The following is an 18,729-nucleotide window of genomic DNA, read 5'->3' on the forward strand; positions in this document are numbered from 1 at the left end:
AAAATAAAAAGTGTAATAAACTTTTCTTTCTATGCTTACTATAATAAAATCTAAAAAATACAAACATAAGCAAAGCAAACTCATATTTAATTTCTTTTCTTGCATACCATTCAATAAGAACTTGACATTGTACAAACATTTACAGTTACGAGATTCGAAAGAAGCAAACAATCTTTCTTATTTAAGCTATAAATGTAAATTATATCTAGTTCTTCAAAATATTAAACACATAACAAAATTATTCTCAAACAGAGATTTAATCAATGAATATCGGAGCATTTCCATTCCTTCCTTTAAAGAAAAGTGGTATGTGCAACATAATAAAATTTCTTATAGTAGTCTTTTTACAATTTAAATGATAAATAAAAAAGAAATTTCGTTGAAACTGCATAAAAAGTATTATCAGCCATATGTACTGTACATCACTGTCGAGTAGGTTATAAACATGGCCGAATATGATTTAATTCTCCGTTTCATCAGACGTCTGATGTTGTCAATGTCAAAACGGAAAATGTTTATGCATTCGTCGAAATGTTACAAATGTCTTGACGAATATAGTAATCCTCGACTGGCAGAGCAACTACTAGAATTATCGATCAGCTCCGTGACGTTGTTAAACAAATAGCTCAGAACGTCTAATCGTTTCGATTCACTGGTGAAACGTGGGTGCTCTTAGCAATGACTACCATAGTCTGGTCTGTCAATAATGTTGTTCGGTCAGACGCGATCTACGAGAGTTAGAGTGAAGTTCTTAACTATGCATCTTGCACATACCGTTCGGAAAACAAGATTCCTGTGAGAAACCTTCGCATGGACAAATGGCTCCAAGATAGAAAGCTCTGGCTCTTCGGTAGCACGCTACCCCTGCTACCAAGGTAAACAGCGACAGCTTTTGCCAAATATCAGCGCCCAACACAAATATATATTTCGAACTTTTATTTAAACAAAAAATGATAAAATCAGTCTAAAAGAATGTTGTCAACCTGTAGGAACTTGGGATTCTTTAAAATACTTTAGAGTAGTTTAAAAATTTATAATTTATATAGTTACGTTTATATAGGAAGGTGTAACTGGAAAAAGAATGTTTATTTTATTCACACTTTATTATGTATAGGGTGTGTATTGTAATAATAGAAATTTCATAGTAGACACCGTGCAATACAGAACAAAGTTTAAAGGTTGAAAAGTATGTCACTATCACGTTTAACCTTGAACTTCGAAAATTAGTTATTTCTTAAAGCTGTATTGTTTATGATAAAGCTCGATTTTTCATCCCAGTTAATTTAAAGAATATTATATTTGTAAAAATAAGCTTAAAAGTTTCTATTTGCGTGAAAGCTAACCTCGTAGCATTAATGTTAAAGAAACTCACGAACTCGAGTTTTATTTTGTATTGAATTTAGTATGATATTGATATAATATAAAACTGATATTCTTAAAGAGTAATTTATATAGAGCGATAATAAACAGACATTTCTTTTCTTTATTAAAAATATTATTGAATGGAAAATTATTTAAAAGCAGATTGCATTTAAATTGTAATCATATAATTTTATTTATATTTATAAACGCATCATATTCACAGTGCATTTATTAATCTTCCCTTACATAATCCGGAAGATGTTTCTTTAATTCTTAATAAATTGTTTATTTATTTTATCATAACCTTACTTGTTTTTGTTCAAGTGTTTCTGAAGTCCAGAAAAAAAACATACAAATCTAACAACATAAAACGTAATGAAGTATCAATGAAACTAGAATTTAGAATATAATTCTTTACAGAATACATGACTTTGACATTGAATTGAATTGATCGATATTTACTACATAGTATCATCACGCAAAGAGTACCGTATACATTAAACGTCATTAGTTACCATCAGCTCACGTTAATGAATTCATTAATAACGAGAATTTCTCATTATTTCTCATTGTTCTCACAAATAAAAATTTCTCACTGTGCATTTCAATAAAATAAATTTTTACATTAACAAAAATAATGTATGCTTTTCTTTCTACGTGAATATACATGCTCTCACGTCGATCAATTTTTCTGATGTATCAGTCAAGATAAGGTGATCGAAGAATGAATTAGTTACGAGTTATGCCTACACTATATATCTAACAACTGCATTCTCAGAATTGGTCCAATAGTCTAATTTTGGGACGTTTTCAATACAAATCGATAGATATACAGCTTCTTTGACGAATCTAAATATTTTTATGATTCTTAAAATCTGCTTTTATGAAACACTGCATTAGTTGTCCATATTTATACATAATTGAGAAATATAGGTTTCACTTTCTCCTTTATGTACTTTTGGGGTAAGAATGCACCCTCTACATTTTATTCGATCAATTGTATATAGAAAGAATTTGATAACAGTGCGATTAATTAGTTATTTATTTTTAATGAAAAGTAGAAACATTTGTAGCTGCTTGATTAATTTATTCAACAAAGATACTCTGTTTTTCATAAGTTAAAAACTATTAGTAAAAATCAAGAAAATGATTTCGATTTTCATCTACAATGAATCGGTGAAGCATTTAGATAGTATAATTTGGAGAGTTCGCTAAACTCAGCCGGAAGTTACATAAGTCTTGTATGTCTTCCGCTGTCACGTATGTATGATGCCAAAAATATTGTAACCCCGTTCACGGTCATCGCTTTAACATAGACGGTGTACTGGCGCGATATCGATTGTCAATAATCAAGTGTACATTTGCAAAGTAGTATTTCAGCACGTTTAGTAACGTTCGGTATGTTCAACGACAAGGGTCCTTCCGTAACCAAAGACAATGAACACCATAATCGGATTTTTGTACGTATATATTTTCGAGTACAACACTTAACTCGTACATTCGTCATAATATGGAGCAAAGTAATTTTGTTTAACTATGTCACACGGACTGTATTAAGAACAGATAAGTCTGAAGTAGTGGAAGATGTCAAACGATGATTAGATAGGGTAGAAGTAAATTTTTCATGTTCTTTTCTCCTTTTTTTATTCTTTTCTTTTTTAACTTTTAAAGGTGCTTAACACTTGCGGACACATCGATAAAAACAAAAATAGAATTAAAATTTACATCATGTATTGTGTGTCACTGCATTAGTGTTGCATTAGGAAGTTTTAAACTCTGACGGGGTATTTCCACCCAGAAACATGAGTAACAGATCGATTTTATGACTTTTTTCAGTAGGAAAAAACGTCGCACAAGCTGGCTACCTTTGTGATACATTTTGTGATGTAAGAATATGCTTTCCCGAAATTTTTGTTGCAATAAATGAAAACTGTTCGAGGAATGTTGACTTGAGTCAGATAAAATCTTTCATGTTCGGAGATAACCTCGTCGCTTTTTGTGCTTATTCGAAAAATTACTGAGTGTCCTTATCATCAAGATAAATTTTTTATTAGATTAACAAAATAATGAGTCTCTTAGTTACCATTTAGAAAGTAGAGGCATTATTTTGAAGATATCAACAGTTGAAAAATAAAAGTTCGCTTAGAGACCTATCAGTACTAGGCTGTTGGGTTCTTGAAATTCTGGCAGCGATCCAGCCTCAACGATCCTGCATTTTCCTTCCATGGCTTCCGGATACCACAGTTTAGAGTTTAAACTTATTTTAAACTGCCAATACTCGTTGACTACCTCGATTTAATTGAGTAACTAAACACAGTATTTTTGAATATAATAGTTCGTGTCTAATGAAACGAAAAGTGTATCATATTCATTATATATTTACAGTAGACACTCTTTTTAAGTCTATTAATTAATAAAATTATTATTCCCTTCCACTTTGAATTACAATCAACATAACCAATTTAATTTTACACGTTTAGAATTACTATGAATATAATAATTACAATAATCCTAAAATACAAATGGTGGTCGTCATTGCTTTTAAGATGAAACTCCCTTAAAAATCTGAATCGGCTAATATTAGTCAACTAATATAGTGTATTAGTTTATTATTAGTAAGATGATTTTTTGTAATATTCATTTTACAATAGTACGAATTATATCTACTTTCCAATTATCATGGAAAGATGTTATGACATATGAACTAAAGTTTTAATAATGTAGAGAAAAGTCGATTCAGGTAACATACTCTAGAACCTAATTCTAAGGTATCTGGAGCGCTAAATCAATTCCATTACTTTTCACTCGTCTATAACACGCGAATCCTCTAATGCCAATAACAGCAGTGGTATTCACTTCATTACTTCTAAAGTAGTCTACGATATGATACCTGTGACTAAATGTCATTGTGCGTCACGAAAGACCAATGAAATGAAAGCAACCTTTCTTAGGACGAATAACATGATTCGTAATCATTCGATCCAATTATTTGGAATTTCTTCTTTTTCTTCTCATTTATAATATGAAATATAAACATTCGTAATTTAATAATCTTTAATTGTAATGAATGTATTTTTCATAACCTTGTCCGTGAAATTAGCTGATAATGCAACGAATTGTAACTACAGAATCGACGAACCATTTTCAATTAACATCGTTAACCTTCTTATGGCAACGATGCATTTTTTGCCGATTTAAACTTGAAGTCATCGCGTTAATTTAAATTGACCACATTATTAATTTGTCACACTTAAGTCCATCAGAAAATTTCAAAAGTGTCGAGTATGGTGGATCATTTATGTTTCGTTCGACATGGTCAACGACTTAAAATTCGCAAATTACCGCCAGCGCGTGCCACTTTGGTAAGTTGATCAGTGGATTGTCGAAGTAAATTTAGATTTCTATAGAATACGGAATCCTGTCGAAATTAATTAATGGGTTACAGGTAAAATAAAGCTTTCATACACTTTCATTGAAATTTCTACTTCATACTGATTTGCATTTGAACGTATTTTAAGCGCACAAATGTTCACGGTCTATTCACCATTTTGTAGAACTATCAATTTTTTTAATTAACGACCTGAAAATTATATACACTTGTAGCATCCTCGATACGCTACAACTGATTACAGAGAAAGTATAATCTCATTTTGTTCCAATGCTAATAGACTCCTCAATACATTGAAAAAAATTTTGTTTGATTACAGTTTCTGTAAACCATTTAAATAGACATTATCAAAGATTGAATTTTGAACACTGTAATTTATATGTTTATAATTGGAACATCAATTTTAATTATATAACATTATTTAGTGCCTAATAATTGTAGGGAAGACGAAGTATATTACAAATGTGTTGTACACTTATTAAATTAATATAGCAATGAATGTTAATCAGAAAACTGTTGGAAAGAAATCTGTTTGAACGATTTATGTGTATAATTCTTCACGTGAACGAAATCTATCTTTAAATGTGGGGCGAGTGACATCAAATTTCTATAAAGGTGGACAACATTACGCGGTCCAAGAGCGCCTGCGCTAGGCTCCGATTCAAATAAAGCGAAAGCCACAAGGGAGGTTGACCCTTGGTCATCGGCGAAGGTACAAACAGTTTGGTCTGCAGACTTTACCGTGATAGCATGCTCTTTACGCAGCAGTTCACATCTCTGCCATGCCTCGCCAAGTATAAAAAGTGGGTAGAAGCCCAAATTTTTTACTTTGATTTTCGGTAACAGAGTACCTTTACACAGGTCATTAGTTAAAAATTACAGGAACTTCAACTATTATCTTCAATTGACTATTTAGTTGGTGAAAATGAAATATTGTACTGTGTAGCCCAAATTTTATAATCTAGACGCTTGATTTGTGGGAAAATAATATCAATTCTCTCGGTGTTATACACGTTTATCTTAGTTGTAAAAGCATTCTAAGTTTGTGGAAATTATTCAGACTTGTGATATAGTATGTATTATACGCGTATATGTTTACACAGAGATCGGTGGGTCTTTCTGGACACAAAAAGAAATATTATCGTAAGGAACGTCTAAAGTGTTCTCTTTTTATTTTTAATGAGAAATAATTTTATTTAAATGATTTAAAAAAAAGCTATGGTTTGTTCAGTTGCAGTGTATCTTAAACAATAAACGGTGATGACTGGGTTTGTTTTACTCTAAACTTGTATAAATTTTATTGAATTTTTGTAGACGACTGTCTAAACAGATACTCTTATATAGGTTGTCTCGTGGTCGATGGTACAAATCGACAGGTGGTGGTTCTACATGTACAAATAAGTAAAAAATGTTTCGTTCCTGCGAAAAATGAGTGTGAATTTCAGAGATTTTTAACAATAACTTACAAGATACAATATCGTTACCGATGAAGAACAAATTTGATTAGTCAAATTAGAATTATCACTAAAAAAAACTTCATAGATCTCTATTGCTACAGAGTTTGGGTTCCATATCTATTGGATGTATATTACATAGAATTAATCAAAGAATATACTATATTTTTAATATCTACATTTTTATTGACAGAATTAATCAAAGAATATACTAATTTGAAGACACATAATTGTAATATAAATTTATTCGTTAAAATTTCTAGATCTAAATTTATGTAAAAGTTTAATATAAAGTTCTATCTGAATTTAAACGAACATTAACTGTTTAGTAAGCATACGTACTTTTACTAGCAAAGTTTATTTATCAATAAATGTTATTAATAATTTATATAAATCTAGTACTTTGAAACTATTCTCTACGGTACCGCTCAAAAGGTAAATTCTTTTCTCATCATTATTATTATCCATTTTGTCCATCCTGTGTTAAAGAGAAAAGACTAATTATAATAAACGGGCATGTACATAAGTAGTTGAACTTCTGAAATATGGAAATTACGAAAAATTAAAAAGTATATTTAAGTTTATATTTATATTTCGTATTTTGAAATACTATATTTTTTCAAATTGATATCACACACATTGTCACGCAAACATTTATATTTCCATTTATTTTATGTTTATTATAGTATATATATAGAAAAATTAATTATATATTTTTATCAATATTTATATAAATAATTGTTGTTTCTTCAGTTGCACCATAACTTCAACCAAACGTATTTGAAATAAATTTATCGCCCGTTTTTATCCATACTACTAATCAAAATAATCCTTTATATTTGATCGGATGTGTGATGCAACGAACGTGATCCATGAATCGCGGTGGTCATTGCATTTCAATGGGAACACGCGTACATTCACATGTCATAATGCATTAGATAACATGCTTGTTGGATTCATAACTGTGGCATGTCATAGATTAATATAGAGTTTGCTCGTTACGTTGTCAAAAAGTTTCTTCTGAATTGCCAATAAATAATAATTTTATTGGAAAGAATCATTTTTATGAAACATGATAGAAAAATAGGAAAGATATTCTAATGTTACAATCCTATTTTCATCCTATTATGTCAAAGAATAATTTAACATCGCATTGTATACTATAAACAATAATAAATAATGAATAATAATACATTGAAGAAACATCTTTTCAGTCGAATGGTGTATCTATTAAAACGAAAGTAAAGCAAAAACTGCAGTAGCCATTATTAAAATTAATTTCTTGTTGGATTCTACATATCGACGTATGTCGTATTCAAATCAAACATGCATAAAATGTGCAATCTATTGATAACATTTTTATTGTACCACATAAAGTCACGAAAAGTTTCGCTTTTGTGTAGGTCACGCGCGCCAAGCAAGGCGATGGAGCGGTACGAACGGCTGGCGCGGCTTGGGGAGGGTAGCTATGGTGTCGTCTTCCAGTGCAGAGATCGACAAACTGGAAAATTGGTGGCTGTAAAAAAATTTCAACAAACTGAGGATGACCCCCTTATACGAAAAATCGCACTACGTGAAATACGGCTACTTAAGGTAAGTTTTCGCGTATAAAACGGTATGAACAATAAGGATTGACTTTTTACAAATTAATGAAACGAACCGTTAAACTAATAATCACCATCACAATATAATAGTAATAGCGAATATAATAAAATATAAATTATTTTTTAATCATTCTTATTCTTTATAATTTGTGAAATTTTTATATAAACAACTAAAATGATTAAAAAACAGTACTCCGCTTACATAGTATATGTCACTGGTTCCTTCTACCATTGAATTATAAAGTGTCAAAATATAAATCACTAACTAAATTACTTAGAACTTTCACAAAGAGTATCAAACACAATAAACAATATTGTAATTCCAACTCCTATGAGTCTATACCTTAATATTAATATTAATTTCGTACTTAAATCGATACATTAGCAATCACGAGTACACTCGTAACAGGTCAACAATGTGCTAACTCAAGGCTGTATTCATTAGCACAATTGCTAAAATTCTAGTAACTTCTACGCATATCTTCTTTGCCCAAGGACTTTGTTACGACGGCTTATAAGGTTTTGTTACGGCAGTCAAAATTAAATTATCTTATGATCTGATTTGAACAATAGTTTATAACGTCGTGCTGGTGGGCACGCCATCATTCAATCTCAATCTGAGCAAACTTTCGATTCCAAATAGACTTATAATCGAAAGCGAACTTGAAACGAAACCTGGTGGACTACGCGTGGCGTGGGACTATCAGAAAATCTATGAAGGAAGTTTTCTGTCTCTAGTTCCTCCACTGGCCGACGCTAGACTCTCTGCGTCCACACTTCGGGTGAACGACCCCTCGCAAATTGAAAGTGTGAAACCTCGAGTAGCCAGCCACTGGATTTAGAAAATCGCAGCGAAAGAGGTGTGTTCTGCGACCGATCCGCGTTTCAGTCGATCGGCAACGCGATTCGGCGATCCTCCGGAGAGGAACGAAAGCGTCGAGCAAAAATTCATAATCTTACACGGCTGTGTAACCGTATAAATCCACGGTTGGCTACAAGAAGTGGCCAACGGTCAATACCGCGGCGGTCAATATCTTAGCGTGTTCTCCTCTTGCCGACCTAGCCTTATCGAAATAATCGGAGGGTTCGCTCCCAAACATATGCGCATTCAAACGAGCCTCCACTCTGCTCTGACATTTCGCCTCAAGGATATTTTCCCTTCTTGCACAAAATAAATTCGGACCGCGCGATGTTAATGATTTCCTTTCGCCACGGCTTTTGACTGTAACACGTGTCCGCAACAGCGGCAAACTTTGTTCCGATTTTTTCCATTTGGGTCACGGAATTTTTAGACTTCCCGGAACCCGTTCATCACTGATACTCGTTGACTACTCTAACTCCTGCTCTACCGCTCATATTATACTCGAGTAAATGTGATTTCTTGGGCATACTTAACTTGTAGCCCATTCCTGGTACTATATTTGTGACTCGAACGCAAAACGAGCCACGTGGTCATAATATTTTGACGCCTACCGCAATTCAAGCCTAGTACATTAGCTTTATACCTTTGTAAGAAGGGAACTTTTTCTTTTCAAAATACAAATTTGACAGTGTAAAGATTTTGAATGAGATATTTATCATGAATACGTGGGACATCTTAAGGTAGAACGCAAGTAACTTGTCGTGTTTAATTTGTGTGCATATATGTACACATTTAAGTATGACTGTACTGGAAGGATCGAAACGTTGATACTTTAATTTTTAACTGAAGAACAGATTCCATGTGTACATACACACATAATAGAATAGCTGATGCTTCGACTAGCACGTGGTTTCAAAGCTTTGAAACTGTTTTGTTTAGTATCTATATCGAAGATTCTTGCAAATACTATTCATCAAGGTACCACTTAAAAAACCAATGTGTTGTGTATTCTCCTTATACCACGGAGATGGATCCTCTGTAACTAGAAGTTCGATTAATAGATGTAATGAATCTGTTAACTTCAAATTTAGTTCAATATTTAAGAAAAAAATTCCTAGTGACCAAAATAATCAAATCTTCGCGTTTTAACCCTTTAACATTCATGTCCGTGACTCACAGAGGTAAGTAACGACACGGTTTCTTCATATGTTTGTTCTATGTTTCTTTGCTTTCTTAAATCATATTTACGTTCCATTGTGTTCAAATTATGAAATAAAATATTCAAATGAAAAAGAAAGAGATTCCTATTAAAAAAGAAAGGAGTCGATTATTTCCCATCTGTTCAACTAAAGTAGGCATGGGCATTAAAGGGTTAAAGCCATGATTTTATAGTACGTGTTGTATGTAAATACTATTCCTAATAGGATGTTGCGTCGCACTGCAGATTATTTTTAAAAAGTCGCTAACTAAAGGGACGCCATAATTTTCCTTTAGAGAGATCAATATTTCACTAGTGATCTTCACTTTTACAAGATCATCGCCTATAAATTCGTTCCTCATGGAAATTTCAACATTTGCAAACTATTTACAAATACTGGCATTATTTTCAAATGATTCTGCATCTAGTTAGCCGCCTTCCTTAACACATTATACGCTGGCTAAATTTCAGCTACTAAAAACGCGAAAGTCGGTGATTATATTGATATATTTTTAAACATCAATCAAACCGAAATTTGTAATTCACGAAAAAGAATAAAGAATTCGATTTTGTAATTTTACTTTGGATTTGTGTTATACATATTTAAAATGTTACATTTTTTAGAAATTTTAAGAACCTCAAATTGTTTACGCGTCGTTCATAACGCACTCGAAGTTTTAACATAAAATAATCGTAAATTATTTTCCACTTAAAGAAATACTTGGATATGGCGATTTAGTCGTAAAAATTTCTTATAAACTCTGTGCCGTACAATTTCCTTCACGACTATGCTCTTTAGATTTATTTTTAATTAATAGATATTATAACTAATACTTCGCGAGAACGCAACAAAATTTGTTGTTCATTAAAAGCCCACAGTTATTTTGAAGATAATACACCGATGATAAAAAAAATGATCTTTCGCTTCGACTGTAAAAAAATAATCTCCTTTGCAGAACTCTACACAATTAAACATAGAAGTACTCAGAAACTGCGAGTAGGGTAAATCTAGCTTTCCAAGTCTACCAGAAGCAAACCAAAGTGTAAAGACATAAAATTATATAAAATATTAAAATAAGTACATGAAAAAGAAAATTGTAATTATTCCTTTGCTAAATTTATGACTTGATTATTAAATATCTAAAAACACTCTAGATTCTCTAAAATGTGGTATCAATTATAACATGAGGGATTAATGTTAGATATGTCTATCTTGCAGAATCTTAAGCACCCCAATCTGGTAAATCTATTGGAAGTATTCAGAAGGAAAAGGAAGCTACATCTGGTTTTCGAATACTGCGAGTACACTTTGCTAAACGAGATGGAGAGATATCCCTGTGGTTGCCCAGAAATCACTACGAAGCAACTCACGTGGCAAATTCTACAAGGTGTCGCGTATTGCCATCGACTGGGTTGTGTCCATAGAGATGTAAAACCCGAGAACATTTTAATCACAGCGGATGGAGTAGTGAAATTGTGTGACTTCGGCTTCGCGCGAATGCTCAGTCCCGGTGAAAATTACACAGAGTACGTCGCAACTAGATGGTACAGAGCACCTGAATTACTGGTAATTTTTTGGATAATTAAAAAAGAGCTTAATTTTTTCTATTTTAAATTCTCATTACTAAACCCTTAAAAATTACATTTACATTATACAATCACGGTTTTAAGATATTTTATGTATGAAAACAGAAAATTTATATCAGAGAACCACATCCTTAGAAGATATACTTTGTGTATACAGTATACGTTCAATAACTATTATTTATCTCCAACTTCACTTTTCCATCTCTCTTATTTTAAGACAATTTAATTTTTAATTTTAAATGTTGACAAATGTATTAACATTTCACTAATGAAAATAAATATCTAAGGATTTAAAACAGTTTATAATAAATAAAAAACAATTACATACTTCTTCAGGTTGGCGATACTCAATATGGTACACCAGTAGATGTATGGGCAATTGGCTGTGTCTTTGCAGAATTAATACGTGGAGAAGCATTATGGCCAGGTAAATCAGATGTGGATCAACTATATCTAATTCGAAGAACTATTGGTGACTTATTACCAAGGCATGTGGCCATTTTCCAGCAGAATGAATTTTTTGCTGGTATTACATTACCAACACCTCAAACACTTACTCCCTTAGAAGATGCTTTACCTAATAGAGGAAATACTGCTTTACAGGTATAGATTTGTTCTCTTAACGATTTTTTCGAATATAAAAATCGAAAATTTTCATTTAATTTTATGCAATAGCTCGATTTTCTCAAAAAATGTTTGGACAAAGATCCTGATCAGAGGTGGACCTGTGAACAACTTTTACAGCATTCCTATTTCGAAAATTTTCATTTCAAAATGCCTGAAGCAGAAATGGAAGAATTTGAAAAACTCAAGAAATATAGGGATCGCTCAAGAGTAAGTATATTTATATGATTTCAAATGTATTGATTGACAAAAAGATTAGTAATAGATAAATTTAAAAATCCAGGTATAATGTAAATGACAAAATGTTACTGTAACATTGGTATTACATTTTAGAATAGTAATTGCAGTCAAATATTGCCACAACTTCCTAAGGCTGGTGCTTCAATACACAGCCAAAATGAAAGCAGACCGAGAAGCTCTTCTATGCATCATCGGCAAGATTTTGATCACCTACCTACTATTAAAGGTTGAAACTAAGGTCTTCTGTGATTATAAAGTACTTGTACAGGATGCCAGCAAAACTAAGAACACTAATTTGGGATCCAATAATTAACACAGCTCTGAGCAAATAATTCCAATATGCATATGTTTGTAAATGATGTTATACAGATATTGTTAAAAAGCTTCATATACCATAAACTCTTACATTTCGTTTTATTCTTATTTTTATTAAGATTTATGTTTGGTCAACATACAGAAGTAGAATTTCATTTACCATATAACTATGTAGGAGAAGAATTAATTGTATGATAGATATATTATGATAAGAAAACAAAATGAGAAAAATAATAAATAGGGAAAGACAATAGAAGATTAACATATCATAATAATGTTTTGATTTAGTCATACCAAATTATTTTCGTGTAGCAAAGTATACTTTTCAAAGTATGTTTGACAGATTTGAACTTTGTTTGGTCTCAATAATAAACAAACAATGGAGCATGAAGCACTTTAACAATATTTATTAGGGAAAAATATGCAAATGTATTCTTATTTGATCTGATTTATTCTATCAGACCCTGATCTAAGGTCTTTATTTTTTAATGCATCCTGTGTTCTCTTTTTCTCTCTTGTGCCTTATATATAGACATACATATGTACATACCATTTATTTATTTAAACTTTACAAATATTTTTTGTAAATGAATCATTCTTAATACCTTTTATTTGTATTTGCACATTTATCTTTGAATTACTGATGATTTTATTTTATTAACCTGATTTCCATGTTATATATATATATATATATTTATTTATTATTGTATGTACATTATATGTACATGTTAGAATAAAATTTTGTATAAAATACTTGTATTTATATCTAATTTACTTGTAAAGAGGAATTATAAAGAATAAACTCCTTTTTTGAAAGATAAGTAAATAAAAGGTGCTAAAAACGACATTAATATAATAAATATTCAAATTTACTACTATCCCAATACTGTATTGCTTATGCTATAATTTATAAATACAAACATATACCACATATGTATCTATATTTATTTTTTTACAAACAAATTTATATTGTACATAGTGTTAAAAAAGTTTAATGTACTTTAATTGCCATTATAAAGCTCTATTCCTTTTTTTTATTGAAAAAATGTTGATACGCCTGTACCAGAATGTGCTCATGTCTCTCTTCTTCTGGTACGTAAGTATGTTGTAATTTGTACCAGCCCACATGAGCTCCAACTAAAATAACTAACACTGTACCAGTTTCAAACGAAATTTTGGCCATTTAAATTTTTTACCTTACAAATGTACTTCAATATGAAGGCACTCACTGTTTGATTTATCAAATGAGTTTTAGGTTAACTTGGTTAACAGATCCTTCTATATAAAAAATAATACGGAAAATTAGTTTCCCACAGTACGTGATAGGTATTAATAAACTTGTATATATAATATTATTTGACCTTACAGACATAATTCATTATTAGTGTACGATTACGTTAATAAAACCATATAAACATGAGCATTTATTTAAAAATTAATTGTAAATTACGTTCGAAACCACAGATAAGGTAGGTATACCAGAGATGACTACGTACTCCCCTCACGTTAGTAACTTGGAAACAGCATTTCTCCCACTACCTGTAGTCAAGGAGCTGCCCGAGGCTCGTATGTAAGTATTTCTATATAGTATTCAATGCAGGCAAATGTTGTTACGGAAAGGGTAACTTTTCTTGAGGGGAGTGTCACTAGATTGCCTGCGGACTGAAAACACCTCTGCCTTTGAAATATGTACTTAAAGGACTACCATCGATGAGAGACAGGATAGACTGGGCATATCCAATATAAATTTTTGTCACACTGTCGGGGGATTACGTAACCATTTTACCATTCCAAAATCACTTACAACCTTATCAATAGAGTGCAAATAAATTGTTGCGTTACGCCGTTCGCGGTTAGGGAAAATTTAGGGAACTTTACGTGGGTAAGGTGCCCGTGGAGTACTAAGGTACTCTGCTCGTGGCGCGTGAAATAAAACTTATACTTTTGGTTGTGGAAATTTTGACTTCTGCTTTATTTGTGAGTTTATAAGTAGTTAAACGTTCGAGGTTTGAAATCATTCTGCTTTTTCGTTGTAAATCTCGCTCGTTGTCGGCTCGCATCGCCTCTTCCCTGGTCCTGTTTTCTCCTTCCGAGTCTCCTTGGGCCAATGGTGGAGGAGATCTGGTTAATGCGCGGGAACGATTCCATGCGCATATGCTGAGAGAAAGCGCGGGACCCAGAGAAACACACAATGTTCTCGTAAAAGCGAACGCGTCGACAGGTAACAATGTACCGAATTCACCGAAGTGAGGACCGGATGTAACACGTGACAACCTTTTGAAGAGAATTTATGGTCCCTTACAATGTATCGAATTTGCCGAAGTGAGGATCAAAGATGATTCTAGCTGAAAATAACAATTCTCTGGTTTCCAACTTCCTCTCAGCTCGGCCGTCCGCGTTGAGTGTTTTACAATAATATACTGTGTCTATAATGTTCTCGCTAAACCGTTCGTAGTTCCCTCTCAATTTATAAGCTTCGACCACGGAACGCAGCTATAGCTATCTTTGCCCGGCGTTACCGTCGTACCGTGCCTATCCAATTCACGCGATAGCGTTACAAAGTAAATAAATAAAAAACATGTTCTTTTTTATTTTCCTGTCGCAATATCAAATTTTTCTATATACTCGAAATTTCTTATTGGGATTTATCAAAATATTAAGTATAATTCACAAGTTCAAAATTCAATACAATATTAACACCAACGGCACAGATGAAGTTATACCTTGTCTGTATTGGAAGTATTAGATATTAATTAATCGTAGAGGGCATATCAAAACGTCTGCTCTTTTTACACAATCGGTATTTCAGTCTTATAAAATAGATGTCTAGCACAGATTTAAGATACCGCTAGATGACGCCACCCTTCGCTCTGTCCTTATCGTGCAACGAAGATCACATAAATCTATCCTTGTCGTACAGCTCTTTACTCATCATACTTCGCGCGTATGTACCAGGAATTTAGGAATCAATTAGAAAAGTTGGTAACAATTGCTCCCTCTTAGTCTTATAGATTATAAGGGTTGGGAGAACGCTAGATTTAACCCCCACAGAATTATCACGTTAACAGTCGGTGTCATACACGTGTGATGCCCCTGTCTACATGCATCCGGCATCACGCGGATGTGACTTTGCTCTATTAAATTGTAATTTGTCAATACCTTGTAAATATTTCTTTATAGATTACAAAATTATATTATAATACAGCGACATTTAGTAGGTGATAATCGATTCTAACAATTAGTGGTAGGAATTCTTTCTGTTCTGTCCTTCGTAATTTATTCATTTTAATAAATTTCAATCTCTACGCGTAACCTACTGTTTAGGGGCTGACAGTTAGTAATCTTAACAATGAAGTTTGATTTTGATTTATATATAATTATACGTCTATTCGAGTGTAATTAAAATAATAAGTAACTCGGTAAAAGTGCTCTTTACTTTCGGACAATTTACCAACTTTCAGTTATCTGATGAAATGCAATTATAAAATTTACCACTTTAAATCGTATCTTAAAATTGATCGAAATTAAATATTAAGAAAAAGACGAAAAGATGCAGCTATTTTTGGGTATGTCAGGTACTTCAACAATTTTTAGATAAATATTTGCGTTGTTTATTTAAATATTTACGACGTAGATGTAAGCGAATTAATATGAACCAATAATTACCCAGTTCGAATTTATTTAAAATACAGAAGTAGGAAACGAAGAAGAGGTATTAAATGTACTTTAAATTATTTCATTATTGTCGTTATATTTATGTACAAATGAATATTATAAATCATACAATTAATTGCTTCTATATTCAATACATAAAAATAATTAACTTCTAAAATATTAAAAATAATAGTAAGTTAATTTTTACACCTCCGGTTGAAACATGAGATTAGAAAGAGTTACTGGCTCTGTGTTTCGAGATATGTATGTTTAAAAGGCACACGAATTTGTACCACAGCAGTCCTAATTCAGATGAAATACGATACTGGAATTTCATATATACAATTGGAGGTACATTGACTATTCTGTTTCTTATAGATTTGTTCCTTATGCACAAATAATTTTACATTTATTATAGAGCATCTGTTTTTATTAAATACCTTCTCTGCATTCATTATGTTTACAAGTTGACTTCGCATAAAAAATACTTCTTTTATTGTACATAAGTCTGTGACATACTTGCATTGAAATATACTTGCAGATATTAACCGTGAAAAATAATATATTATACATTTTTACATTAGAGGTACGAGTCAGATGGATTGACTTATTTTATTAAATTAAGTAACGATTTTATATAAAAATATTATATAGCATGTGACATAAATAATTAAGTATATATTTTTTTACAAATTATATGAAATAGGCATTGTACAAAATGTATCGTTTTAAATAGTCATAATATTAGTGTGAGGACATAAAATAAATAATAAATAGATTTTAGATTCAATATCGCTCGAGTCATATACACACTGCATGTTAACTGTTAGCATATAATAAATAGTAGTCACTCAAATTTCATAATCTTTTTTTTAAGGCACCACATTGTAGTTGTTACGAAGACGAAACATCGCGAAAAGTCTATATTTGTCATATTTACTTCTAAATTAGAAGTTATACCTCTACACAATATTACGTAAACGTAATCTGTCAAGGTTCAGCAATCCAAGTACCCAAATAGGTACAAACGTTTTAGTAAATACATCTTATTCGCTCGATAATGACGCGTTTACATCGTATCGCGAAAACTTCAGTACACACATTATGCGAACAATGCTATTTGTATCTTCTAAAAGGAAAACATCTCGATAAAGTTGCACATTCTCATAACATAACATTTTGACAAAAAAAATGTTAATACTTATATACTTTATTTCGTTCAACGGATTTCGCGAGAAATACTTAGAAAATATTATACAGTCGTTGCTCGCATTTCGTACGCTTCCATAATCTTTGTCACCATATTATTAACAGTTATAGAGGAGATAATTAAATTTTTCTACTTTGCTAAATAATATCCTTATAGTTTCATGGAAACTGTCGTATACCACAGAGCATAGTAAAGCATCTTCTTTGACGTGCTCTTAAGTCAATTCGTTAACATCGCACGCTTTGTCTATCCCAATTATCACACATTCAATTCAGAAAGAAGACTTGGGCAAACAATGCTCTGCATTGAATGTATGATACAAATATAAATGTGTCTTTGAGAACATTTATATACAAACGTAAACACTGCACGCATTGGTTCCGTGAGTGAGTATAAAGACATCTTTTTGAGTCATAATACTTTTGTTTCTCAATTCAAATAAGCACGTTAAATCATTAGCGATGTGAAAGTACCCTGTGAATTCTGATTGTCAGTGCTGTGCAGGGAACTATAAGTTACTTCGTGCTCTATTCAAGATTAGTTTACAACTTTTTTATTTATTAGTTCACATCTTTTTATTTTCTTTTTTCCATATATTCAAAATAATGGATACTATAATAGCCGAAACGATCAATTTCAACGTAAAACTTCCAGCAAACACACCTTGAATAGAGTTGTCAGTATTTATATATATTGGGTGCTTGCACTTCGCTATATGTTACTAAAGAAAAGAGGAAGAAAACTATAAATCTATCCTAGTCAGCCTTCTGTATGTTCCCGCTTTGCATGGTACTTGAGCAGTAGCTGCCGGTCTTGCCGGTACTTATTATTAGTGTTTATGTTGGTTAGAATCTGAATCCGGTTCAGAACTGGAACCGGAAGACTCCCCAACATTAATGTTCGCATTGCAGCGCGTGCTCCTTCGGCTACTGGAAGTCGTGTGCCTGCATTTTTCACTACGGTCCATTGTACCTACAATAATTTGATATAAAAATTATTACATCCAAATATCAAGGTTGATATAATGTGTCAGTCAAAAGTCTTATGACTATTGTTTTTCCACCAGCATACTTTTATTCGAACATTATAACATATACTCACTGGTTAACGGTGTGTGAACTTCCACCTTTATATTAGCTGTGGCAGTGACTTTAGTTGTGATATGAGATGTTGATGTCACTGGTGATATTCGACTAGACCCACTTGTATCTGATCCACTACAGTTCTGTTA

General features: G+C 32.0%; 2 protein-coding genes and 1 long non-coding RNA gene across 7 annotated transcripts in view; 1 reads left to right on the top strand and 2 right to left on the bottom strand.

Annotated features, from left to right (window-relative positions):
• Window positions 1-624: 624 nt before the first annotated feature.
• LOC116426496 (cyclin-dependent kinase-like 4) lies at window positions 625-13,385 on the top strand. Of its 3 annotated transcripts, none has more exons than XM_031975507.2 (6): window positions 625-875; window positions 7,608-7,797; window positions 11,088-11,435; window positions 11,792-12,058; window positions 12,131-12,289; window positions 12,413-13,385. In XM_031975507.2, the coding sequence occupies exons 1-6, from the start codon at window positions 811-813 to the stop codon at window positions 12,548-12,550; spliced, it is 1,167 nt and encodes a 388-aa protein (XP_031831367.1). In that variant the 5' UTR covers window positions 625-810; the 3' UTR covers window positions 12,551-13,385. The 3 variants fall into 3 exon arrangements, with proteins under 3 accessions (XP_031831367.1, XP_031831369.1, XP_031831368.1); XM_031975509.2 differs by lacking the exon at window positions 625-875 and adding an exon at window positions 2,750-2,822; XM_031975508.2 differs by lacking the exon at window positions 625-875 and adding an exon at window positions 5,474-5,553.
• A 173-nt stretch (window positions 13,386-13,558) lies between these two features.
• LOC116426497 (uncharacterized) lies at window positions 13,559-14,381 on the bottom strand. Its single transcript, XR_004234918.2, has 2 exons — window positions 14,001-14,381; window positions 13,559-13,912 (listed from the first exon to the last, which is right to left on the bottom strand). It is a non-coding gene; the product is annotated as an uncharacterized LOC116426497 (long non-coding RNA).
• A 2,003-nt stretch (window positions 14,382-16,384) lies between these two features.
• ptc (protein patched) overlaps window positions 16,385-18,729 on the bottom strand; it is a 69,055-nt gene continuing 66,710 nt past the window's right edge. For 2 of the 3 annotated variants that reach the window (XM_076369794.1, XM_031975729.2), the window contains 2 exons: window positions 18,600-18,723; window positions 16,385-18,470 (listed from right to left, as the gene is read on the bottom strand). In XM_076369794.1, coding sequence (XP_076225909.1) covers window positions 18,328-18,470; window positions 18,600-18,723 — 267 coding nt within the window. In that variant the 3' untranslated portion in view covers window positions 16,385-18,327. The remainder of the gene's footprint in view (window positions 18,471-18,599; window positions 18,724-18,729) is intronic. The other variant, XM_031975730.2, reaches the window with a different exon arrangement.

The sequence above is a fragment of the Nomia melanderi genome, chromosome 8 (genome assembly GCF_051020985.1).
Source record: "Nomia melanderi isolate GNS246 chromosome 8, iyNomMela1, whole genome shotgun sequence".
In the NCBI taxonomy this organism is placed as follows: domain Eukaryota; kingdom Metazoa; phylum Arthropoda; class Insecta; order Hymenoptera; family Halictidae; genus Nomia; species Nomia melanderi.